At 46.1% G+C, this 26908-nt stretch overlaps 1 protein-coding gene across 1 annotated transcript; it reads left to right on the top strand.

Moving 5' to 3' along the window:
- The first annotated feature begins 2445 nt into the window (after positions 1-2445).
- Positions 2446-26671, top strand: GARS1 (glycyl-tRNA synthetase 1). Its single transcript, XM_059838740.1, has 17 exons — positions 2446-2603; positions 5945-6046; positions 8320-8422; positions 9464-9605; positions 10248-10336; positions 11692-11768; positions 13080-13225; positions 13709-13858; positions 15357-15519; positions 16473-16637; positions 18800-18912; positions 19228-19368; positions 20538-20623; positions 21095-21204; positions 22875-22968; positions 24250-24440; positions 26457-26671. Exons 1-17 carry the CDS (start codon positions 2463-2465, stop codon positions 26580-26582), a joined length of 2139 nt encoding a protein of 712 aa, XP_059694723.1. The 5' UTR covers positions 2446-2462; the 3' UTR covers positions 26583-26671.
- Positions 26672-26908: the final 237 nt, after the last annotated feature.

Raw genomic sequence — 26908 nt, 5'->3', positions numbered from 1 at the left:
CTCTCGTGGCAGCTATGGCTGGGTGCAAAACCCTGCCTGATTTTCCTGCCATCCTGCACGGCCTAACAGGGATCCAGCAGTGTGCCTTGGATCCAAGGACTCCAAATCAACACTCTCCATCTTCAGCAGTGTCATCACAAAAGGGACATTTGGGGTTTCCTTGTGTTCTCCCCACTCACCTGCCTCTAACCTTTCTCCAAAAATATGTTCACCCTCCTTTTCCTTCCTTGTTTTTTCTTCTTTTATTGCTTTGTTCCTATAGCTAAAAAAGCCCCCCGACACAAATTTAGAAGTTCAAGTTGACTGTACAGCCCAAACCTTCTGCTAGCCCAGAGCCTGGGCAGTCAAATACATCACAAAGGATTTATTCACCAGGACAGGTCTTGCTCCATAGGTACTCTCAGCCAGATGCTTCTTGAAGTCCTTTTTGTGAAGTGCTGCACCCACAGTTAGTTGGGAATGGGCAGGAAGGAGGTCTTTTTGGCCCTTGTGTTGAGGGTGCCCCTTACCAGCTGTGCTGGGAACTGGTCCCAGGCATGTTTTTGGTTTTTCTTTTTCCAAGGAGAGGTCAGCACCCTGTGCAAGGCAGGATTTTATCCAGGGGAAAAGGCTCAAGGCACCAGTCTGGCCCATCTCCATCCTGCATTGTGCTGCCCTGGGGACCAAGCCTCTGCCACTGAAGAGGGGAGGAAACCTTCTAGGAGGAGGAGAAAAAGAGATTTTTGAGAAATGTTGCTACTTGGTACAGGTACCTTCAAGTGTAGCATAGGAGAACAGAGCTGCCCCTGGTCTCTGGGGTTTCCCATCTCCCAGGGTTCTGCCCATGTTTTCTCTACTGTCCCAGCTGTCTGGGATTCCTCATTCCTCCACGTGAGCCAGTTCCCTGAGAAGCTGATTCCACAATCTTCACACCTTAGCTCCATGACAAGCTAGAAGGGGACTGCAGAGCCAGTCCTTACACTTTAATCAGTACAGGATTAATTAAAAAAGAATTCAGAAATAGAAAACAGCTTGGCATTAACCTCATGCTAGAGCAATTTCCAAGCAGGTACGCCAGAGAAATAAAAACAGCAATTTGCAGCTAAATAAAAATAACAGTTAAGCATTTGAAACACAAATGCACCATTCAGGAGCAGCAGATAAATATTCAGACGCGTTCATTAGGAGGTTGAGGCTGTCTCTCAAATAAACAGACAGGTACAAAATAGCAGCCTGAATACTCCAATTACGCCAACATTGCATCAGTGCCGATGCTCCCGGCTCCGAGAGTGGGAGGGGGAGAAGGGGAGAGGGTGAGGAGGAGGAGGGCAGTGGGGAAAGCATGTGTGGGAAATAACTATATATTTTTTTTTAAATTTTGTTTTATGTAACCAGTGTTTGGATTCTCTTCCACAGAGGGTTTAACTCCTGAGGATGGGAAGTTCTGCTGTGGCACCATATTCCTCATGGCTCCTGCCGTGGGCTTGCTTGGCCTGGCTCCCAGGGAAGACCCCCCAGCCTGAGGAGAGCAGGGCTTGGCCTCCTGCCCGCAGCCCTAAACCCACCCTACAGAGCCCCGGGCAGGCGGGCACGGCCGTGGATCAGCGCAAAGCAAAACAGCGCCGAGCCCAAAAGCTACAAAGCCTTTGGAGCTCAAGTACTGCAGCTGATCGGAAAAACAACATCACAGCGCCCTCAGCCCCCCGCGATCCCGCTTTGTCCCCTGAGTCCCTGCCCCACGGCCGGGATGTGGCTCTGGGACAAGGGGACACTGAGGGGTGAGGGTGGTTGGTGCAGAGTCCTGGTGTGGGGCCGTGGGGATGTTCAGGGACAGTGGGGGGTCCCCAACCCCAAGGACAGCCACACTTCTGGGGGTGACATGTCACTGTGTGGGGACAGGAACCACCCTGATTCACACACACTGCACTGCAGGGGGACCCAGCATGAGCCCTGTTGTGGGGCCGTGGGGACGTTCAGGGACGATGGGGTGCCCCAAACCCCAAGGACAGCCACACTTCTGGGGTGACATGTGTCACCTGGGGGAGCAGCGCAGACCAATCGGGAGGGTGTAGCACTTCTCACCATACACAAACTTTTGTGCGGGCCGGAGGGGCTACCCAGGAGTGTCCCCCCGCCCCGGGGACAGCCGCACTTTGTGGGGTGTCCCGTGTCCCTCAGGGCGGTGCCAGGTCCCGCCTTTCCCCGCTCCCGCCGCGCGGGGGCGCGCCGCTCCCCGCACGGCGGGGGGGGGGAGGGGGGCGCGGGAGCGCGCACTGGCGGCGCGGCGTGCGCGCGCCCCCTGCCGGCCGCGCGCGCCCCCCCCCCCCCCCCCGCCCGCCCCGTGCCGAATCTGCGGGCGCTGCCCCAGTACGGAAAGTGCCGCGCTCCACCCGCGCCGCGCTTTACCCCGGGCCGCGATTTCATCATACGGGGGGCGGGCGCTGCTCCGCCCGCTCCCCCTCCTTCTCCTCCTCCTCCTCCTCATGCCGCTTCCCCGTAGCGTCCTGCCCGCCCTGCTGCGCCGCCTCGCCCGCCCGCTCCGCTCCGCCGCCGCCCCCCCCGCCATGGACGGCCCGCAGGCCGAGGCGCTGCTGGCGCCGCTCCGGAACGCGGTGCGGCAGCAGGTAACGCGGCCCGGCCCGCGCCCCGCCGGAGGGGCTCGGGGGTGTCGCCCGGGGGTCGGGCGGGCTGTGGGAGGTGCCCCCGGCCCCCCCAGGGGTTGCCCGTCCTACGGAGGGGTCTTGGCGCATCCCCCCGGGGCGCTGCGGCGGCTCCGGCTCCGGGCACTGCGCGGCCTGGAGGGGCCCCATGGCTGTCCCTATAGGTATCCCAAGGGTGTCCCTGTAGGTGTCCCCATGGGTGTCCCCGGGGTCCCTGCCCAGCGCTGCTCCGCGGGTGCGGGGTGCTCCCTCGGGCACAGGGAGGGTACCGCGTGTGGGTTTCCCCTCATGGTTCTGTGCCCTCGCCGCGGTGCCGGAGCTGCCTGGCAGGGCTGGGTCTGTGCCTCAGCCTACCTGGGTGTCCCCTCCCGGGCTGGCTGTGCCCGGGCTGGCCCTCGCTGTGCCCTGCCTTAGGCCCCTCCTCGTGTCTCCCGTGTAAAACAGCCCCCTCGTCCCTTCGGGGTCACGCCGTGATGTCCCCTTAGAGCTGAGTTTGTGCCGGGTCACGGAGGTAAATGACGTTCATTTGGAATTACATATTTGCCTGATGCAGTAAGGGATGGTAATTCCTTTGCATATTTTCCATTTCATCATTCTGATTAATCTAGGTGGGTGATGTGTCCTTTTAGCTGGGGCTGCATCGCGTTGTTTTCCCACCTCCCTCCTTTTACCTTTGTCATTCTTCTTACCTGAGAAGGGTTTAGTTGTCTTTTCGTTTCCTAAATAAACCATGGCACTCTGGCTGTGTACGGTGATGGACCTTATGGAATTCCTTCTCCTCTCTTCACCACCTGCCAGACCTGTGCCTGTGTGTCCCCGATGTGCCTCCTTTAGGTGGCTGAATCCATATTATTCTCCTGAGCTGCATACAGAGCTATGCGTGTGTCCCTTGTATTTGCAGATTTGTGCGTGTGTTTCCCCATTAAATGAGTGGATTTATGGCCCTCTAATTATGCCAGCACTTCAGTGAGTTTTTATTATGAATCACTGTACAGCATAATGCCTTGGCAAGAGAGCTGCGTGTAAATAAAGCAATGATCTCTAGAACCAGCCAATTTATTTAGTTTAAAATCCTGGGTGCTGTCATTTGCCTGTGAATACCAAGGCACCCCTTCTTTTTAGGGGTTGAAACTGGGGTGTGGGGCACCAAGGGAAAAATAAACAATAGTCCAGCTGGGGCCACACATATTGTGCTGTACAACTGGCTGTAGTAATTCCCGGAGATATTTGCACAGGAGGAGAAAGAGGGGATAACAAAGATCGGGGTGGTTGATGCCTCTGGATGCAGGAGTCTGTGTCTGGCAGCTCCAGAAGTGGTTTAATTAAACCTAAGGGACTCAGCCTATGGAGAGGGAGCAGCCTATCTTCCTGCAGCAGTGCCTGATGCAATAAGCCGCCGTGATCCAGGGGTGGATCCCTCCCTGCTTTGCTGGTCTGTGGGACAAAGCTGCAGCAAAATTTGCCACATCGAGTGCTGCTGTGCACTCCTCCTCTTGGGCAGGGCTGGAGATCGGAGCTTTAATTAGATTGAGTCCTGTCAGCAGGCATAATTATTTGCTTCAGTTGTGTTTGTTTGGGTTTTTTTTTTTTCCTTCTCCTTGCGTATGTCTGAGCACTCTTACTTATAGGTCAAGACAAAGAGTTGCTGTGTGCTGCTTTTGGATGCTCAACAGTGAGCAGGGTGAGGGCTCTGTTGAGTCAGCAGGAGCTGCTTTGCTGCTGCCTTGATGCTGCTGCCGACCCCCCCGGCTCAACAAAGGCAATTTGGACTCACTTCTTTAAAAGAGAAAAACACCAGATCAGATCCCTCCCTCTGCCACGTTACCCTGGAATGGCAGTTGCAGTCCTCAGCCCCAGAGTGAAACTTTCACGTTTTTGTTTAAGTAGTTAACAGGAAGGAAACAGCAGATTTGTTCTGTTCGGGTAGCTGATGGGGTTAATCCTGACAGGATTCTTATTTTTCCTTCTTCTCATTGTGTGTGTTTTAATGCAGTCCTTGGAGACATCCTTTTATTAATAAAATGCACTTTTGAACCCCTCAGTCTCTGGAGCCCTTTTATCTTTTCTAATCTGATTACAGAATAGCAATCTGTTTATTCTCTTCTCTTTGCTTTCTCAGTTACCTGTAATGTTTTTGCCAGGAAAGTTCAGAATTTAGGAAGAAAAGTTGGTATTGTGAAAATGTTGTAATCTCTGTGGATCTGTGGATTGTGGGTTTTTTTCTTTTTTTTTCCTCAAGATATGCAAGGTGCAAGAATGCTGAACTTGGAGTATCCCATTTTTAGAACATCCCACTTGGGGCAGCTTTGATATCTCTGTGCTTTTTCCTCCAGCACTTTTGTCCTTCTCAGTAATTCAAGCTAGATCTTGGTTTTGGTGAAGAAGAGTGGAGTCAAAGGAAGACTTTTAGTTCATTTATCTCCAGGAGCAAGCTGGGCTTGACAGCTGAGGATCATGTTCATAAAAGAGCCCTTTTGGGTGTGTAGGGATTGAGATTTCCCTGGGCTGAAAGGGGAGAATTATCCCCACAGGGCAGAGAGACCTCTGTGGAATTGTAACAAGGTGGTGGTGGTTTGAGTCAGGTCAAGACCTCCTGTAAGCCCACTGGAGGGTTTTGCTGCAGTGGGCTTACAGGAGGTCTTGACTGTAAGCCTGAATATTTGCTGAAATATTTAGGCTTTGGGGATTTTTTTTAAAGGGTATTTTTATTTTGTTGTTGACTTTGTTGTTAAAGAGCAGGTTTTAAAAATAATGACAATTTTCACTCAAAATGCAACGTTTTCTTTGCTTAGACATTGGGCTGCAAATATCTGTCTTCTGTGAGACTTTCTTCTGAAAATTTGTGTCCTTACTGGCCAGTTTTGATAGGTAGAACAGAGGAAAAGAAGTCTGAAATGGTCATAGGCTTTGAAGAAAAGGGAGGGGGTGGAAGGAAGGAGATGGAGAGCACAAAGCCTGTGTTCACCATCTGAGAATCCACTTAGTGCATCCTCAAAGCGAGAAACCAGGAATTTGTGATCTACATAGAGGAATATAATTCCACATGGAGATTGAATAGCAGGTCTGTGATTTAACAGTTGTGTGGGGTGGTTGGATTTCCCTAATGAAGTCTACTCTCCTAACTTTTAAAAGTATTTAGACTAAAAGAGTCTGCTAACTCTTAAAAGTGTGTTTCTCACTTGCAACCTCTGGGCACCTGTGTGCAGGCTGGACAGAAATCTCCTTTTGGATTGCCAGAGGAGCTGGAACAGAGAGAGATCTCATCTGTGGCAAATAATGAGTCTATAATGTTCTTTTTCCCCCAGGGAGAGCTGGTGAGGAAGCTGAAGGAAGAGAAAGCTCCCCAGGTGGACATAGACAGAGCTGTAGCAGAGCTCAAAGCTCGGAAGAGGGTTCTAGAAGCAAAGGTGAGTCCGGAAATTAAATTCTGAGCTCCACAGTTTTGTCTAAAAAGCCTTGAAATCTCTTCTTCATTCTTTTTTGGAGGTTTGGTCTAAACAGTCCACATTCAGTCCTAGATTCAGTCCTAGACTGAGTCACTTCTGAAATAGTTTTTACAGGTTTCCAGCTAGTGTCATCATTCTTCACCTGTTACACTAATTTCTGTTAGCATTAAATCAGTGTGGGAACAAATACATATGAGTGCAGGTTGCCCAGTAATCAAAGCTGAAATTGAGTGTATATTCACTAATCTTTGTTTGGAATATAGATTTTTTGTGTGCAGAGTGAGAGCACATGCTGTTCACTGTGCTGAATTTTCAGATTCTTTGTGCATTGAAATTCCCTGTCTTAGAATGTGTTTCTTTAGAAACCACCCATTTTGCTACAGTAACAAAGTTTTTGTAGATGTTTCAAATAACCTGTAGTTATTCTCAACCTTGGAGGTGAAATTGTATCCCCTGTTTTCAATGCAGCCAATCTCTGACGTCTTAGTGGAAATTAAATGATGAAACTTGAAGTTTGTTGTCTTTAGATCCATAAAGAAGTAAAATACATTTCTTATCCTGTGAGCTCACCTCCCCTTCCCACACTGAAACAACAAAAAGAAACTCCTGAAGCTCAAAAACAGTCACTTGTGCAGATTCACCCCTGTTATTTCTATCTCATGTAAACATGATTGTAGTTGTGCCTGGGTGATACTCTTAAAAATAAATGAATTAATGAGTAAATAGACCACTTCTTCCAGCTGCCTGACTGTGAGAATGTGAGTTCACCTGAACTGAAACCCATTGACCCTGTTTGTCCTACAGGGTCACATGGGATGAACAGGTGCTGCTCTCTGCCAGGTCTGGCCTTGTGGCTGCCTGTTTACATACACTGAACCCAAGAAAATGTCATTACTGAGTATTCAGCATAGGGACTGGGCTTTGAAACCATTGCATGAAACCTGCATTGATAACTAGGTCATCCTGCAGGAAATACTATGTAAATGTTTTCCCAGTTTTGTGTACCAACCCTCAGAAGCTTGGGGGAATGTCACCAGGCAGGTGAGGGGTCCTGGTGTCCCTGTGAGCCCCACCTCTGTGTTGAAGGGTGCCTGTAGGATGCAGTGGGGAGGTTTCTTAGCACTTACACAATTTGTGTGGGCTGTCAGTGCAAGGCTGACCTTGCAAATGCAGCATCTGCCATTGGGAGTGCAGCACTCCAGTACGGGGAGTGTCTCTCCTGATGCTGTTCCCAGCAAGGTTCACAGTCCCTTCCACCTTTGGGGGAAGGCAGCAGTGGTGGTTTTCAAGGCCTGTGGTTCCTACTTGAAGATGTCAGAGCAGCTCTGAATTTGAAGCTTTGAGCAGGGTGGAGCAGCTGAGTACACAGAGTACAGTGCTTTTAAAATTAGACCACATTTATTCGTCATTATAGAGGATAGAAAAGGGGAAATTTTAAATACATGGACACACAATACTTTTTGTTACTCAAAGGCTTTTCCAAGTGATAGTCTGAGACACTTAAGGGGATCTGAATTTATTGCACTTCTGGGCTTAACTCTGCCTTAATGATCAAAACAGCTGCCTTGAGGGAAATCTTTGAAGTCTGTTGACCTCACTAATGGATTAGATTGCAAAAATCACAGATTTTCAGATAAAGTAGTGGGTCTGCTCTTAAACATTGTCACAGTATCTTGTCGGGGCATTAAGGCACTCATGTTTTCTGAGTGCTGAAAAAAATTTTACAAATAGATTTTCCATGCACAAATACCTAAAATCATCCATTTGGCAGAACATGAGGATGCTGGTGCTTGTAATCTTCATAGACAAAATTCTTTCATGTGAGGAACACCTTACTGAAAGGTTTATGTATGCCAAGAGTTGGGTGTGTGCAGTCTGAGATGGTCACTTAAAGGTCTTTTCATAGTCAGGAGAGGGAAGAAGGTCAGAACTGGAAATTGGCATTTTTTTGCAGTGATTGTGAAGAAAGCTGAGGATAACTCACTCAGGGAAAGTTAGGTTGTGAGTCCACCTCAAGTGTCTGAAATGATGCTGCATTCAGACAAAGATGTTCATAATTGAGCACTTGAATCTCAGTGGGAAGATTTCCTCTTTGGAAAATGAGGATGTTGACAGGATACCTTTTCTTCAAAGTGGTCTTTGCAGGCTTTTGACTCACAGTGGTGAGTGAAGAGGATTTCTCCTCCTTCCAGAATCAGGAGCTATTAACTGGTTTTGTTTTGCCTGACTTACAGGAACTGGCCTTACAGCCCAAAGATGACATCGTGGACAGAGTTAAGATGGAAGACACTCTCAAAAGGAGGTTTTTCTATGACCAAGCCTTTTCTATTTATGGAGGTATGGGTTTGAAGAAATGTACATTTTAATCCCTTTAGACTAATTTTCTGGTCTTGCTAGCTGGTTGAAAGGCTGCACTCTAGCAATGCTATATTAATGTGGCATACAAGATTTTTAAATAAAGTTTGCTTTAAACTTTCCTGCTTGAGTCTGTAAACCTTTCAAAAATTCCCCCTTCCTGAAGTGTTTGGGTTGGGATGGGGCTCAATTTTCGTTTTGTGCTCTCTGAATGGAAGTGAGTGGACTTGAGGATGCATGTCCTGAGGATTGGTAGAAGATGGCTTCTTTGCTGAGGATAGGGTGTTTGGGGCTTAAGGAGATCATCAACTTATTTATAATCATTCATCTCTTCCTGAGCTTCTCTTGGCAAATTAATCACAGAATATTCTGAGCTGGAAGGGACCCACAAGGATCATGGAGTCCAGCTTTTAAGTGAATGGCCCAAAAGGAGACCAAAAATACTCAAACCCACTGTGAACTTTGGAGCCTGTTCCCTCAGTGAACTTTGCCAATGAATTTTATGGCACAGAATAAATGTGCCTGTAAACCTCTTCAGATGGCTGATATGGGCATCTCAGGAGGCAGCACAGTGCCTCTGTGGTTACTGCTCTTTCAGCTTAGATACTAAATTAAACACTCTGAGTTGTTTTATTGTTTTTTTTTTTTTTTTTAATATTTGCAGTTACATTGGTGATTTGCAGATATGTGTTATTTATTACTGACAGTAACACTGCTTCAGCTCATGCATGATCACTTTTTCTGTATTCAGATTCCTCTTTCACACAGACTGCTCCCACAAAACTTTCCACAAAACAGAATCCATTGGTGGAGGGGATGTGGTTTTTAGAGTTGTTGGTTGCAGGAGTTTATCAGTTTTAGTTTCTGTCACTATCTGATGCCTCAGTGTTTTGCAGCTGAACTGTGCTCCATGCTCATAAAATGAAACCAGCTGATGGAAATGCTGAGAAGGGAAGACATCTCCTCCAAACAGTGCAGCTTTGTATAATCTCACACTTCTCTCTTACCTTTTCCTCTTTGCAGGAGTCAGTGGTCTGTATGACTTTGGGCCTGTTGGGTGTGCTTTGAAGAACAACATCATCCAAGCATGGAGACATCACTTTATTCAGGAAGAGCAAATCCTGGAGATTGACTGCACCATGCTCACACCTGAGCCAGTTCTAAAGTAAATATGGGTCTTTTTTTGTTGGTTTTTTTTCCTACCTGCATCATGTAATTTCTGGTCACAGGTGCTTTTTACAGAGTTCTGTAAAATTATCCACAGGGATCTTGAGTCTGGGTCACCCAGTTTCATACCATAATTAGGTTCCAGTGCACAGGTCAGTGTGATAAGCTGCTGTTGTAAATCAGGGAAAGCAGTGGCATTCATATTTGGGAGTTCAAAGCTTCCTAGCAGTCCCATTAGGTAAGAAATTGTCATTATTCCTTTTTCTAAAAGATTAAGAAGACAAGGAAAAGGGCAGAAACTTTCATGCAGATGAGATATAAAATACTGGGAATATCTTCACCTGAATTACTGGTTACTCCTCAGTACTGCAGCTCTGTCTAGTTTTGATCATGATGTAGTTCCTGAAGGCATTAAGTGTCATCTTTGTGACACATTTTAATATTTAGATTATTGATACTTTCCACAGATCATATTTTCTGAGGTGTGATGCTGCTTAACATGACTCTAATCTGAAGCAGGAGTGAGCCTGCAATTTTTGAAGGATTTCACTTTGATAAAGGTCTGTCCACTGGGGTCACACAGACCTGGGGCTGTCTGGTGGCACCTGTCACATTCCTTGTTTTGTGTCATCTCTTCTAGGACTTCTGGCCATGTGGACAAGTTTGCTGACTTCATGGTGAAAGATGTGAAAAATGGGGAGTGTTTTCGTGCTGATCATCTCTTAAAAGGTTTGATTTTGTTCCAAGCTGGGTGGGCCTGGGGATTTCTTGCAGTGGTACAAGCACTGGAAAAGAGAATCTTTCTCAAGAAAAGCCTGCTGCCGTGGCCAGTCTTGCATACTTGTGATTGCAGTAATTAATCATACCATACCAAAAATCCCATATGTTCTGCTAGTGTCTTAAGTGAGGTTCAGGATCTCTGGTGAAAACACAGTTGTGTCCCTTTTTATAAAACCCAGTGTCATCAGGCTATGAAAGATTACTGTGTTGTCTAAGCCAAGGATTCCCATATAACAAGATTCTTGTACTCCAGTGCATTCTGGTCTTAGTTTTCTTGAATTTCAGTTGCTTTTTTTAAGTACTGAAAAACAATTTATTGATGCTGTGAGGGGTCAGAGTATGTTTTACCTGTGAGAGGTCAATTACATGGCAGTGAATGACTTTCATGTGTACCTTAGAAATAGACTTTGGCATTTCTTTGATTTGCAAAGTCCTCACACTTCTTCCTGGTTAGTAAAATTTGTTTGGAAAAACAAACCAAGAAAGTCACAGGAAGGAATCTCAGGAATAAGAAGCCTGTTTGAAAACTTTCTCAGGTACAACTCCACTGTGAATGGAAAGATTGTTCCACTCTGCTTCAGTGAGTGGTGCTCTCTGGCTTTTGAGCCTTTTTCTTTAAAGTCAAGTATGCAGAACAATCTATATTGGCATTAAAGTAGTTTTCATGATATTCATTAAGAACTTCATTTGTCAAAAAAAAAATCCTCAAAAGAAGCCCATCCAACCCCTGCCTCCTTTGCTGAGCAGCCTCATCAAACAAGTGTGTTCCTGTGTTGTGCAGCCCCTCCCTGTGAACAGTCACCTGCTGTTACTGCCAAACTGAGCTGTTACTGACTAAAAAGTCAAATTGCTTTTTTCAAACAAGAGTGGGAAGTCTTGGCATCACTGCGTGCCTTTGTGTGTCAGGGAGGATGTTGTGCTGTAACGTGGAATGCAGTCCAGCTCCTCTGTACCAGCTCTGTACCTGCCTCTGAGAGTAAAATCAGCCTTGCTGCTTAGGATCAGACTAGATTTAATTTCTAGTCTGTATAGTATAAAGCAAGAAAAGGACTACAAAGGACTGCTTGGGTTTGGAGACATAAAATTGGAAAGGAACTGGATAAGAATGTGTTGTTTTCCCTGTGGCTCTCCAGTACAGTGAACTGTGGGTCACCATTGCCCTGAGGACATGACTGGAATTACCCTGGTGAACACTGTCAGGACAAGTTGTGGACATCACTTAACTCATGCTGGGGGATCCTCCTGAGTTGTTTCATACTGGGGTCAGTGATGGAGTTGCAATCTAATCTCAACTTTTCTTACAGCTCACCTGCAGAAACTGATGTCTGACAAGAAGTGCACAGCAGAGAAAAAGGCAGAAATGGAAAATGTTCTAACACAGGTGGGTGCTGCACAGGGAGGTGGCTGCTTCAGGGACAGGGGTGTGTGATAGAGTCCAGAGGCAGTGGCCCTTTTCTGTTCCTGAAGATGCTCAGAAGCCTTTACCCCAGAGATCCCCTCAAATACAGACAATTGACTTGTTAATAAATAGTTTGAGCTTGCTGGTGAATCTCATCTCCCTCGCTGTTTTGGGGAGTTGCTGCTGTTATATTAATGAATCTCTTGAGTGTTGGGTTGGTAGGGCTGAAGCTCAGTCTTGGAGTTGGTCGGCTCTGTTTCACTTGATTCCCTGGCAAAAGGCTTTTACATTTGTCAGTCCCTTCTGTGGGATTGTCATACAAAGGAACAGAGATGGATCACAAGTTTTGTCAGGGTTTTTTTGAGTCAGCTCAGCACTGATTTGCTTTGTTCTGAAATTGTCTCAGTGCTTTGAAGCACTGGAGATTAGTTCCTCTGTCTCTGGCACCCCACAAAGATTTTTCCTGTGTTTACTATGAGAATAGTTGGTGTTCAGTCTGACATTCCTGAACAACTGTACAAACATTTGCCTTTATTTTTTTGTTTTTCTTTGTTTTTAATTTTGTTCTCATGACTTTTAGGGTAAATGCTTCCAAAGCCATGCATTGAATGAATGTTTCCTTCCAGAAAGAGAAACTTTTTTTGTCAGTGTTTTGCATCACTGAGCAGCTGTCATTAGGTTTTCCACACTACAACACTGAACTTCTACCATCCTTTAGGGAAATCTCTCTATTAATAAAGTATTTTTATATCCTGTGTTTGGATTTGTTTTCCTGATATATGAAAAATCATGATAACTAGAAATGCAAAACAGATCTGAAAGGGCATCTAATGCATAGCTTGAATATTGTGTTTCAAGCAGCAGAAGAAAAAGAAGTGAATGCAGACAAAGCTCTGCAGAAATTTTAGCTTTCTTCTGTCTCATTGCTGTATTATTTTTGCCCCCAACACAGAGCTCCTCATGTTTTAGCTGAATCTGTTCGAAAGAGTCTGTTCTGGTGGGTGGTGGTGCAGTCCCAATGACTTTTCTTGTGCTTTACACCCACTCTTAAGCTCAGACCTCCTGTGGTATGACTAAATCCCAGACCTATTACTAAAATGGGTTTGCAAATGTGCAAAGTGTATTCTTCTATCACTGGTTCAAACTTCAGCTTGCTTGAAAATTTAGGTTAGAAGGGAATATTTTGGGCAGGTGATTCAGAGCTGTAGATCACGCTCAGTAAAAGATAAAGAGGACATTCATTCCTGTTATCTTGTCTAGTAATTAAATAATTCTCTTGTGTTTTGGTTTTAGTTGGACAATTATGGCCAGCAAGAGCTTGCAGATCTCTTTGTGAACTACAATGTGAAGTCCCCTGTCACTGGGAATGACCTGTCCCCTCCTGTTTCTTTTAATCTGATGTTCAAGACCTCCATTGGGCCTGGAGGAAATATGCCTGGGTAGGTGCTAATTTTGTTCTGCTCACATTCTCCTTGCTTTAGAGATGATTTGGATGAGAAATGAAATCTCTGGAATAGCCTTCTCCTGCCTCTCAGTCCCAGCCTCCTGTCGCAGGTTAGGATTCCTTGGAGTCTTGGGGAAAGGCAGGAGAAACAAGAGGCTGTTGGAGAATCATGAAAATACTTAAAGCACCCAAAATACAGATCCCAGCTGTGCCCTTGCTGGTTGGAGTAGTTTTCATAAAGTTAATGCTGGTCTCCAATTGTCAGTGACTTCATGGCTGCAGAAAACCTACTTCAGGATACCTGTTTGAGGAAGGAGGTGAAGTTTTTCCCCCTCAGTCTTTTGCTTAATTGGGTTTTTTTTTTTGTCTGGAATTAAAAGTCTCAAGAGAAAAACTTTCACCTGTGAGTTTTGTAACAACTGTGACTTTCCCCACCCTTAAATCTTCCTGATTTTTCCTCTCCCCCATCTCTTTTCAGCTATCTGAGGCCAGAAACTGCACAGGGAATATTCCTCAACTTCAAACGTCTGCTGGAGTTTAACCAAGGCAAATTGCCTTTTGCTGCTGCCCAGATTGGAAATTCCTTCAGGAATGAAATCTCACCCCGCTCCGGCCTTATCAGAGTGAGGTACTGCCAACTTCCTCTTTCAGCAGGAGGGCACCTGGGAGCAGGGAGCATCTTCCTTTGGGTCCAGGGTTTGTGCAGCATTATTTCACTTCAGTGCTTTCTCCCACAGCAATCTTGTTTTTGTGCCTCTGAGCCTCAGGCTCTACAGATGAATTCACAGTTTAGGTTTTAAGTACAGAATTCTAAGACTGGCTTGTGGGAAGCAGAATCTCTGAAATCGTTGTTGTATTAGAGATAGACTCAGTTTCACTGACAGAATTTGGCTTCCATCATAGTCTAAAAGAATCGTGTCCAAGGGAGCTGTGTTCTCTACAGGGCTTTGCTTATTTAATTATGTTTGTGCAATTTGCTTAGCAACTGAAATCAAAATGTGCTTGACCTTGCAGCAATATTTCCTTGTCTCAGTCCTGCAGATTCTGCAGTTCTACAGCTTGCTGCAAAGAGGAAGTTGGGAGATAACCTGACTTAGGACCAGTGTTTGTGTTGCAAGATCAATCAAGCTGGAAAGTTGAGGGTTATTGGGAATTACTTGCAGTTCTGTCTCTGGATAAAAGTGATTATTGCCTTTCACTCGGGATAATCTCTGTATTTAAACTGATCTATCCTAATTGGAAGTCTCTTCCATATAATTTGGAACAAGGGCTCCCATGCACTGGCAGTACATGTTATAAACTTGGTAATTGATTATTTTGTGGTGCCATAAATGTCACTGAGAGGCCGTGGCATCCTTAGCACAGAGGGAACTCAGGAATTTCCTCAGTCCTCCTGTTCTGTTTAGCTCATCTGGAAATGAGAACTTCTCTCATTGAAATCATCTTCAGTCAAATATAAATGATATGCTTGTGGCACATTTATTGGAGACTGTTATTATGCAATCACAGCAAATTACACCCTGATGGCTGTGATTTACAGTTAATGATTACCTGGAGCTTTTTTAAAGGTTGTTGATAACGAGCTAATTCAGTGGAAAGTGATTTCAAGCAAGAAGGCTCAGAATCAATCTCTGAGTAAAGATATATTAAAGACAAGTTCTTGAAACAGAATTCATGCCATTGCTGCATGCAGCAGTATCATTATCTTCAGGAAATTACCACCTCACCTGGTTATTTTTGGCACCTATGACATGAGTTAAAGCTACTGATTTAATCAGCAGACCCTGTGAGGAACAACTGCTTCTAATATGGGCATCACAGCAGTCTGGAAAAACTCTAGAGAACTTCTGGAAGTACTTCCAAAGGTGGTGTTCTCTGCTCTGATTCACAGTGGGGTTAACCACGGCCTGGAGAGCTCTAGATGAATCTGTAGAAAGTTTTGTTAGGAGTTGGAAGATGAAACAAAATCCAATGATGAGACTGGTTTGTGTTCCAGTCTGCCCATTCTCTTGTCTGGGTCTGCGTAGGATTTTAAATTACTGGCTTGCTGTGAGAGGCTGAAGCACAATGGTTTATTAGGATCTAATGCATAAAATATTTAATGTGTGTGTGTTTGTTTTCACTAGGGAATTCACCATGGCAGAAATTGAGCACTTTGTGGACCCCAGTGAGAAAAACCACCCCAAGTTTCAGAACGTGGCAGATCTCAACATCCTCCTGTACTCGGCCAAGGCCCAGGTCAGCGGGCAGTCTGCGCACGTCATGCGCCTGGGAGACGCTGTCCAGCAGGTAACCCTCCTCCTGCAGCCACACCCAGCTTGCTCCCTGCAGTGTTCCTCTCAGGGCTAAGTTACAAACTGGCTTTATAAAATTAGGGCTCTGACTGATGGGTCTGTCCAGTCCTGTGTTGGTCTGAACTCCTGTAGTGCAGTTGGAATATTCTGAATCCAGGACTGAAGGCATGGGTCACTGGGCCTACACAAAGTTTGTGTTGTGTTGGTGCCAGCTGGGGTTTGCTCCCAGATTTATGAGTAGTTTCTCTTGAGTGAATCAGTGAGACTGAGATCTAGGCCTGGCTCTTGCTACCAGAAGAGTGCAGGTGGTGCTGGGATAGGGGCTGGAAGCTAAACTTCACACTTAGCTAGTGAAGAGGGGCAGTAAGGAATATTAATACAAACAGTATTTGGGAATCTCATATTCAGCTGCTGATCCCCCTGAGTACGTGGCTTGCTAATTAGGTGAATCACTGCCTGATTAATCTAATTATGAATGAGTTGATTTACCAACCTCCTCCACCCCATTTCCTCCAACCCCCACATGTAAAAAAACCCTGAAAAAACACCAAAACACTGCCTTAAAAAAACATAAACAAAGCAAAAAATCCCCAAAAAATAAAAAGAACACCACCCCTCTGTTGTATTGCAGCTGTGAACTGCAGGGTGCAGCTGTTGTAATGCCAGTGACTGCGCTGCTGCATACAGTGGGGTATTTACAAGTAGGTGATCCTCAAAGCCAGTGGGTGATCAGTCCTGGAGTGACAGTAACTCACTGTTTGATCAGATGGAGATGCTGCCAGTGCCACAAGGTGAATTTGAAGAGATGGAACAGCTTCAGGAGAGACAGAACTCAACCACAAGTTCTATCTGTAACATGTCAGGTTGCCTACAGAAGTTCAACAAATCATGACTTTGCTTCCTTAGGAATTCACATGGGTGTTTTCTTCTTGCTTTTTCTCCCTGCAGGGTGTGATCAATAACTCTGTCCTCGGTTACTTCATCGGCAGAATCTACCTCTTCCTCACCAAGGTCGGCGTATCCCCGGAGAAGCTGCGCTTCCGACAGCACATGGAGAATGAGATGGCTCATTATGCCTGTGACTGCTGGGATGCAGAGTCCAAAACCTCCTATGTAAGCGGGAAAAGTGCAAACAGCAAGGGGAACCCCTGTCAGATCTGGTTTATTTCTGGCTTTTTTAAGTTAGAGCTGTGGGTCAGATGTGTCTGGCTCCACGCTGGTCTGAGCACACATAGTGCAGTTGAAATATTCTGAATCTAGGACCAAGGAGCAGCTCAGCTCCCTGCACAAAGTTTCTGGACTATTCATGCTGCTTTGGTAGGTCCAGGCTCCTTTGCTGTAGCCTGGGGACACTTCATTGGTCAAATTTCATCTGGAGTTAAAGGGAGATGAGTCCTGGTGCTTTCCGAAGACTGTAACCTCTCTAACAGCAGTGGGGAAGGATTTGTTTTGCTGGAGGTGTTATTCCAGGGCAGATTGCTTCCTGCTTGAATGCTTGCTCTTCCTTTCCCTCTTCCATGCTGTGAGAAATGAGTTCACTCCTGCCAGTTCAGACAGCTGGTACTGGAAGAAAAATTCCTCAAGGATTTGTTATCATCTTCCTGCTGAGTCATTAAGAGCTTTTTCATTCAAGCCTTGTTGAGTGCCTTTTTTTCCCTCATGTATTGTTGGCTGGATTTAGACTCATCACTAGTGATGTTTTATTACAGCATGTTAGAGGAATAGCAGCCAGTAAAATTCTACCAAACTGAAGATTATGAGAAAACCAAACCTCCTGCAGCTTAGACGAGTGATTTGTCTTCATATAGAAAAGACCTGAAGGAATGGCTTCCTCTGAATGTCCATAGCTGACCTCCACAACTTCACAGCCTATCATTCCTGCCAGCCCAAAACTGGACATGGTGTGGGCTACACCATGTAAATAAGATTATTCAACTTTGCAAGCCTTGTCCTGATCATCAGGACAATGCTCACAGAGCAGAGTGTCCAACAGCCTAACCCAGGAGTGAGCACAGCACCTTGGGAGATTGAGCCATGCTTTGGTTTGTTACTTAGGTCTGATTAAAAATGTTTGGAGCACTCAGTTGTAAGAAGGGAAGGGGTCTGAGTAGCTTAAAATCCATTCTATAAATGTAACACACACAATGGTGTGGATTAAGGGATTTAAAGATCCAACCCACCTCCCATGGGTAGGGACACCTTCCACTATCTCAGGTTGCTCCAAGTCCCATCCAGCCTGGCCTTGAACACTTCCAGGGATCCAGGGGCAGCCACAGCTTCTCTGGGCACCCTGTGCCAGGGCCTCACCACCCTCCCAGGGAAAAATTTCTTATTAATGTCTAATCTAAACCTGCCATCTTTCAGTTTAGAGCCATTCCTCCTTGTGCTGTCACTCCCTGTCCTTGTCCAAAGTCCCTCTCCAGTTCCTGGAGCCCCTTTAGGCACTGGAAGAGCCTTCTCTTCTCCAGGTTGAACAACCACATAAACCTGTATTCTGTGTTTTTGGAGAAGTAGCTGTAACACCCTAATAGCCAAATTTCTTTAAAAATCTTCTAGAATACCCTGAAACACCACAATTGTCAAGCTCAGGGATTTTTTCTGTTGACACACTTTTCCTGACACCCTGCTGTATCACTCCAGCTTGGAAAACCACACAGCATCTGGCTGCCTGTACATCCCACACTGATGTGACAGTGAGTGGGAAGCAGCTGCTGAGCCTTGTCTTGCATGGGATTGTCTGTTAGGAAATCCAGAGGGAGGTTGGATTTGCTGCTTCACCAATCCAGTGTGACCAATGTTCTGAGATTCCTCCTTGCCATACATGCTGAAATACTGAATTAAGAGCTTCCCTTTCATGTGATCTGTGTTGTAGCAGCTCCTAAGCCAGGCTTTTGGCCATTCCAGTGTGGTTGATTCCCAGCTGTGTGTCCCATGGGGACGTGCTGCCTTGTGTGCCTGTGGCATGTGAGTGATAGGGCTGTGTGCTCTGGCCCCAGCCTGAGCTGTTGGCACAGGGCTGTGCTCTGCCAAGCCATGTGGAAAAGCTGGCCCTGAACACAGGCACTGGGCAGATGACTGATTGTTTCCTCTGGAAACAAATGGAATCACTCAAATGAGGGAGCAATTGGTGAGGGAGGGCTGCTTATTGTAACAGAGCTAATTACGTAGAAAAAACAGCCATGGGAGCAGGGAGGGCTTAAGGGTGAATAAACATATTTGATGGTTAAGTGGACAAAAAAGTGTGTTGGTGAAAGCTTCCAGTTTTGTTTTTTCAGGGTTGGATTGAGATCGTTGGCTGTGCTGATCGTTCCTGCTATGACCTTTCCTGCCATGCCCGTGCCACCAAAGTTCCTCTCATAGCTGAGAAGCATCTCAAAGAACCTATATCCTTTCAGAATAAACCAGCTTCTCCTCAAGTGGAAAGGGATTGGACAGGGAGATGTCTTGGAGATCTGCACAGCTCTGTTTCAAGTTACATGTGTATATTTAACAGGGAAACCTACAACCACAGGCCAGCATGACTTTGGGAAGTGACCTGGAAAGAATTGAGCATTTGTTACTCCTTTCCTCTCTTGGAGGGAAGTTCCTTCGTCCAGCAGTGGAGGAGATGTCTTTGTGTTGTATAGCAATTAACTTAGACATAATGAAGGAACCAGGCCATGCTTCCTGTCCTCACAAGCTCCTTAACTGCCTTGCACAGAACAGTCAACATTGTTCAGTTTGAGGCAAATAAGGGAGCCATTGGCAAAGCTTACAAGAAGGATGCCAAGGTGGTGATGGAATACCTTTCCATGTGTGATGAGTGCTACATCAGCGAGATGGAGCAGCTGCTCAACGAAAAAGGGTGAGCTCTGTGTGTGTGGTACCTTCCTCTGACACCCTGATGTGGGCCCCAAAGGGCTGCTGCATTTATTTGAGCCACTTGAAACCAGTTTCCTTGTGAGAGCTGGCTGTGTGGGTCATCTGAGATGTTTGAGTGCTCTCACCAGGCATTGCTGGTCACCCATCAACACATCTCTGGGTGTATGCACATAAATATTTGTTTGTCTGTGTGGGAATGAGCTGCTGACTTTAGTAGGATCATCCCAGAAGAGGAGTTCAGTGAAATGGGAATAGTTTACCAGCTTCCCCACTCTGGTTTGAGAGTGGACCAGGACTGACTTAAAACTTTAATAAAATAATTCTGTGACTGATGGAACACAATAGTTAAATGAGAAGCAAAACTTGCCTGACTATCCTCCAGTGTTTAGTGAGCTGCTTTAGGAGCTGTTACAGCCTTTAATTTACTGTGGCAGGAATTTGTATGATTTTCTTTGACCTGCCTTCCTAACTACTGAAAATATGAGAAGTCTTTACAGTTGTCAGATTTGGCTGAAGCAGGTCAACAGCTGTCTGTGTTAGGGGAAAGCTAATGGTGCAGTAACAAAAAAAATAAACTTAATTTCCTGCTTGAAATGGTACAAGGTGTAGGATAAATGAATACATTACAGAATGGTAACACATCTTTCTTTCTTCCCCTGAGCTAAAATGTATTTCTTTCACATCTCTATGAATGTGAGAGTGTAGGAAAAAACAGTAGCACTCAAAATGGGCAGAGAAATTATTGGAGAAGAAACTTAGTCCATCCAGAATCTCCCTGAAATGGTTCAGTAGATGAGTTACAAGCAATATCCCTGGATTTATTGATAGCCCAGTGCCTGCTTTGTGTGCCTCCCTTTTTCTCTTTGGTGTATAGGCTTCATCCTAAAAATTTCCCAATTGACTTTGCTTCAGGCTGTTAACCACAGCAAAGTTCACTGTGATTATGGAAATGGTTGCTTTTAATGTACATGTAGTAATTTTATTATTAATGCAAATTTCTTTTAATGAGTGTGCTACGTGTTTCTTTCATCTCTGGGGTTTTCCCTGGCTTCTGTCATTCCACTCTCAGAGTCAACCAAGTGATGCAATTAAGGAAATAAAACTTGTTTGTTTATTGCTGTAGCTTTTAAATGACTTCTTTTTCCTTTGCAGAGAATTCACTGTTGAAACTGAAGGGAAAACTTTTCTATTAACAAAGGACATGGTTACTGTGAAGAGATTTCAGAAAACATTACATGGTAAATTTGATTCTTTGTTGTTTGATCATCATCAGGATTCACTTTGAGTATGAACTTTATTGGTAGCATTGTCCTGTTAATATTGTAACACAGCATAGGAAAAATGCCAAATGTCATTTCCTTTAAATTTAAGAGTAAGAAGGCTTTTGATAAGTCAGTGACTGCATCTCCACAGAGGTAAGTCCTGATACAGGAAAGGGGGCTAGAAGGAAACTTTTTCCAAAATGCATGGATTTAGTTCCTCAGAGAAGACAGAGAAAGGGCCCTGAGTTGTTTTCTATAGCCTAAATATGTCTTGTACATGAGCTAAGTCCAAATCTCTATTTCAGGTATTTGCATTTAGAGCAGAAATGTTTGATCTTTTGTTCCATGTACTCATCTACATGTGAGCAAAAGGACAGCATCAGCAACCACATCTTTTTCTTGTCTAAACACATTTTTAATGGTGATGTATGTTATTTTGTGTTCCAGTGGAAGAAATCATCCCAAATGTCATTGAGCCCTCGTTTGGCATTGGAAGGATCATGTACACAGTGTTCGAGCACACATTCCGCATCCGGGAAGGAGACGAGCAGAGAACGGTGAGTGCTGGGCCAGCTGCAGGCACCTGCCCTCCCCTGACATCCAGGGAAAGGGCTGCAGGAGCACTGCACAATGCCCAGCAGAGATGGGAAGGCCCAGCTGGGGTGTGGCATTGCTGGTTTTGCCGGTGTTGTGGTGTTGTGAAGGTCTCCAGGATGAGTTGAGACATGAGAATTTGACTCCAAGTTCTCAGAAGGCTGATATGATTGAGATATGATATGATATGATATCATATACTAAAACTATACTAAACTATAGAGAAAGGATACAGAAAGGCTAGAAAAGAGTGATAATGAAAACCCATGACAGACTCAGAGAATCCGAGACAGCTGGCTGTGATTGGCCATTAATTAAAAACAATTTACATGCTGGGTAAACAGTTCTCCAAATCACATTCCAAAGCAGCAAAACATGGAGAAGCTGGGGCTTCTCATCTTGCCAGGAGAAGAAATCCTGGCGAAGGGATTTTTCATAAAATATCACGGTGACACCAGAGTACTTTTCATTTTTACGTGAGAGCATTCTGCTCATGTGTGCATGAGGCTCTTGCTGGATTCCTAGCAAGGAGGTGAGAAATTCCTCCTTCTGCATCCACACTTGACAGTGTTGCATTGCTCAGAGAACGGCATATCTTCAGTGTTTAATTTCCTTTCTTGCTGCTGCTTTTCCTGGAATCATACTTTTGTGCAGTAGGATGGACAGTGCACTAACTGTTTGCTCAGTCCCCTGTGAAATTCAGCCTTCTCTGGTTCTGGACACCCCTAAAACCTTGAGCTGAAGCTTTTTTGTAGTGGGGTCCAGAGGGAAGTGTGTGTTACAGACAGAGCTTCCTCCAGCCAGTGCCCAGGTGTGGTGCTCTGTGCCATTGCTGGTGGCACATGAGAAGCTGGCTGGAAACTTGGTGCTGCTTCCTGCTCGTTGTTCATGGCTCCTGGACTGTGTTCATAAAAAAGAAATACAACATTAAAAAAGTGCTTCTTTGTGTCTCTGGGTGTCACAGGATGTGGTACATTTATGACTGGGGGAACAAGGTTCAGGAACCCAGAGTTAGGACACAGCTGACTTTGAATCCCAAACTGCTCCTGAAGTATAAAATATTGGATTTACCCTCCTTCTAGTACCTATTTACTTGCCATGTAGCCTGGGCTGCTTTATATTGTGGTACATCTCACATGCATTACTTCTGTCCCTTTTACACCTTGCTCATTGCCAGGAAAGATCTTGTTATTCTTCCCTCACTTCTGGCACATTTTTGTTTTCTGAGGGTGTCTGTGAAGGGTTCTAAAAACCTTTTTGCTGCATATGCTTCATGTGTGTGTAGTCTCAAACAGTTTAGTTTAGACTGTGCCTAAGACTAAATCTCCTGGAAAGACACCTCCACCCTTAATTTTTCTGTAATTCAGATGAGGTTACATTTCTTTAGGAGGGCTCTGATAGACCTGTTCAGGTGGGAGGTGACATTTAGCTGTCAGGAGATAAGGGGGCATGGAGGCTGAAGAAAACCAGTCCTGCTCCAGTGGTGTGAGATGTCACTGCTGATGTCCTAGAGTAGGCCTTGGAACACTCACCCTGCCTCCAGCCTCAGTCAGAGCTTCTTCTCACCTCCTAAGAGTCTGATCTGACCATTAAACTTGTATTTATTGACTTGTGCTTTTCCTTTTTTCCACAGTACTTCAGCTTCCCAGCTGTTGTAGCACCGTTCAAGTGCTCCGTTCTTCCTCTGAGCCAGAATCAGGAATTCATACCTTTTGTCAAGGAATTATGTAAGTGTGCTAAGCACTTTGGGGCTGATGGGGCTGTGCACTGGGAAGAGAGGGCTCTCAAAATAGCTTTGGGATCATGTGGCTCTCCAGAGTGCACAGGGAGAGTTGTTGACCTGAACCAGCTGAGTATCCACAAGCTTTGGGTATCCATCAAACTCTTCAGCTATACTCAAAAAACCCACCACCATGACCATCCCTGTGTTGGTTTGGAGTGTAAAAGACATTGCTTTTTTTCCTTTTGTGTCAAAAATAAATCTTTCCCATTGCTTAGGAGAAGCTGGAGCAGTGGGGGTTTTTGTTTCGTCATTAAAGTTTGCTTTGCTTTTATTGGCCACCTAATTTATTGAGTCTGTCCCAGAGCTGCTGAACCTGCAACCAATTCTGTCAAACTGCCCACTGGTAGTGGGCATCATGGGCAAAGATAGGGGCCATAAAACTGACCAGAAGAGGGTAGGAACAGGGATTGCATGTCAGACAGTGCCTTTTGCTGTCAGCACCAGTTCTGCCTGGGACTTGGTCTCCCTGCTCTGGATGTGCCCTGCACACTGAGGCTGCTGTGTTAAAGCAGAGTCATGGCACTGATGACAAGAGGAAAAATTTGACTTTGCTCTTGGAGTGAGAGTTGTAGTGCAATGTGGAGAGCTGGGAGAGCAGGCTGGGTTCGACACTGTGGTCCTACAAAGAATGGAACACTGGATGTTCTGTTGGAGTAAAATTGGGGCTCTGAGATGCTACTTGCACCTGGGACAGGCGGTGCCTCATGGGGTGATGCCTAGAGAGGCTGACCTGGAACAGAGGCTAGAGAGTGTTAAAGGAATAAAGTAGGGATTTATTAAAAGGCCTTTAAAGGATACACCTTGGGCAGCACAAGAGCCTCACCATCCTGGCTCTACCCAGGATGGACTCAAGATGGATGCAAAATGGACGCTGGGTCATGAGTTTTCACACTTTTCTAAGTTTTGGTCCATTTCCATATTGGGGTCAATTGTCCAATTACAGCTTCAGGTTATGCAGTCCCACCCTCCCAGATTGCTCTCCTCAATTCACTGTTGTTTGTACCTTTTGGGCCTGAAGCTGCAGTGGTGTCTTTGGTTCTGAGGCTGGAAAAGGATTGTTTTGTGTGACTGAGCTGTGAGGAGAACTTGCTAACACTTCATATGAAGTTCAGAGTCACACCCTAAGGCAGTACAGGATAGAAAACACAAAAGCTAAAACTTAACCATCAGGGTACGGCGAGCCTGTGCTGGGGTCCTGTAACAACCCCTGCTCTGTTCCCTGCAGCCGAAGCACTGACCAGGGCCGGGATCTCCCACAAGGTGGATGACGCAGCAGGGTCCATCGGCCGGCGCTACGCCCGCACGGACGAGATCGGCGTGGCCTTCGGCATCACCATCGACTTCGACACCGTCAACCGCACCCCACACACGGCCACGCTGCGCGACCGCGACTCCATGCGCCAGATCCGCGCCGAGGTGAGCGCAGCACGCAGCTCACGGAGCTCACGGAGCTCACAAACTCACACAGCTCACGGAGCTCACGGAGCTCACAGAGCTCACGGAGCTCACGGAGCTCACAAACTCACACAGCTCACGGAGCTCACGGAGCTCACAGAGCTCACACAGCTCACGGAGCTCACAGAGCTCACGGAGCTCACGGAGCTCACACAGCTCACGGAGCTCACACAGCTCACACAGCTCACAGAGCTCACAAACTCACACAGCTCACACAATTCACAGACCTCACACAGCTCCCGGAGTTCCCACAGCTCACAGAATGACCAGGTTGGAAGAGACCTTCAAGATCAGCCAGTCCAACCCAGCCCCAACAGCTCAACCAAACCCTGGCACCCAGTGCCACATCCAGGCTTTGTCAAACACACCCAGGGATGGGGACTCCACCACCGCCCCGGGCAGCCATTCCAGAACTTTATCACTCTTTCTGTGAAAAACTTTTCCCTGCTATCCAGCCTGTATTTCCCTTGGTGCAGCTTGAGACTGTGTGCTCTGGTTGTGTCAGTGCTGCTGGAGAAAAAGCCCAGCCCCAGCTGAGCACAGGCACCTTCCAGGAGCTGTGAGAGTGATGGGGGCACCCCTGAGTCTCCTTTTCTCCAGGCTCAGCACCCCCAGCTCCCTCAGTGGTTCCTCACAAGGTTTGTGTTCCCAGCCCCTCTTGCCCCCTCTGGATGTGCTCAGTGTCCCAAGGTCCTTCCCAAACTGAGGGGCCAGAGCTGGGCACAGCACTCCAGGTGTGATCTCACCAGGCTCAGGGGCTGGCAAAGCCAAGGATGCTCCTTTTGACTTTGGGGACAACATCCCCTGCTGATTCTGATCCGTCACTAATCCTTGTGGGAGCTGCCTCCAGCTCTGTAGCAATTAAGCTTTTGTGAGAAATCCCCAGGAACAGATATGGGTCAGACAGAAGGTGCTGGCCCAGCTGATAAAGTGAGCAGAAGCTTTTTTGTTCTTGCATGCAGAGGTGTTGATCTTACCTGGAAGCCATGCCTTGTGCTGACCACACTGCTCTTCACAGTGGCTCTTTCTAAGAGAAGGCTGCTGAGTTAAAGCATTGACTGGGCTGTGTCTGGCTTTCAAAGGCTGGGCTCTCTGTAATCCAGAGGCACCAAGAGGCAGAACACTGCGGTTTGCCTTGCAGCTGGTGTTGCCTGTGCAGCACCACAGGAGTTGATGAACCACTGCCCCAAAGCTGTGTGTGCCCTAAGCACACTCTGCCAGTGTGGCTGCAGTGCAGACTGAAATAGCAAAAACCTCCCTGTGGTGGGCTCTGGCTCTGCTCAGAGCTGTGGATCTGCAGTCTAGGGAGGTTTTCAGGTTTTTCTTTTCTCCCTGATATTTCTTTTCTTCCTGGCCTTCACCCCAGGCACAGGAGGAGATGGTGCTCACCTGTGAGGCTGAGTTGCAGCTCCACAGAAGCACCTGCAGTGCCTGGGGCTGCTGAGCTGGCTGGGGTTTGGCTCACTGTAAAAGGCAGTGCCAGTTCCTCAGGGCCCCCTTCTGTCTTTCTGTCACCTGGGTGACCTCCCACTGCCAACCAGCAGAGATGAGACTTTGTTATGTTTCAATTTCTGCAAATTTTCACCTTTCTGGCTAATCCTTTGCACCATGACAGTGTGCTATGAGGAGCAAGGAAAAGGCAACTTGCAGCTTCTTTGGTGCTGGTCTTACAGTAGGTAGGGCCTAGCTGAATCGTGGCTTACAGCATCTTTTGGATGCATGTAAAAAAAACTTTTGGGTTTTTTTTTTTTCCCTTCCCAAACTGTAGCACAACATTACCTTGCTTTGGTTGACCATTTTCTTCCTAATAACAGATAACAGATTGATCTAAGGTGTCCTAATTAATGGTTTTCTCCCCAAAAATGATCTTCCAGGAGATACTTTGTACCTGTTCTATTGCTGATGTAAAAATTGCCCAATATCCAGCTTGATTTTGGTGATGTTGTGTTTCTTATGTCTTTGTGGCTTTTCCTGCAGATCTCTGAACTTCCTGGCATCATCCGAGACCTGGCCAACGGTTATCTCACCTGGGCTGATGTTGAGGCAAAATATCCACAATTTGAGGGACAAGAGACTGGCAAAAAGGACACAATAGAGGAATAAAGAAAAGGACCTGAAGTAAAATTCTATCAAAATGTCCACTTTTTACTGTTCATGTTAATATGAAATAAACTTACCATGTATTATTCAAAGCTGCATTATTTGTGCACACAGGGACTATTTGGGTATTTTTTTCTTTTCCTCAATTGCTGATCAGATTTAACTTTAAAAACTGAAATAATTGCAGCCTGAGCTGAAGGTGTTACAAATAAAACCACCATTGTATATGCCTGCCTCTCTGTTCCTGCAGCCTTGTGCTTTCTTTAGAAATGCCCCTTTTTTCTCTCATTTTTGCCCTCCTGCTCAGGGCTGTGGGTGTTACAGGTTCA

Source organism: Haemorhous mexicanus, chromosome 1, assembly GCF_027477595.1.
Source record: "Haemorhous mexicanus isolate bHaeMex1 chromosome 1, bHaeMex1.pri, whole genome shotgun sequence".
NCBI lineage: Eukaryota > Metazoa > Chordata > Aves > Passeriformes > Fringillidae > Haemorhous > Haemorhous mexicanus.
This window is presented reverse-complemented; position numbering and strand designations above follow the sequence as displayed.

Bases quoted from the DNA above. Each gene is read 5' to 3' on its own strand.
- GARS1 (XM_059838740.1), top strand. From the start codon at position 2,463: ATGCCGCTTCCCCGTAGCGTCCTGCCCGCCCTGCTGCGCCGCCTCGCC. The intron at 22,969-24,249 runs GTAAGTGTGCTA...TGTTCCCTGCAG, and splicing joins ACCTTTTGTCAAGGAATTAT to CCGAAGCACTGACCAGGGCC. The intron at 24,441-26,456 runs GTGAGCGCAGCA...CTTTTCCTGCAG, and splicing joins TGCGCCAGATCCGCGCCGAG to ATCTCTGAACTTCCTGGCAT.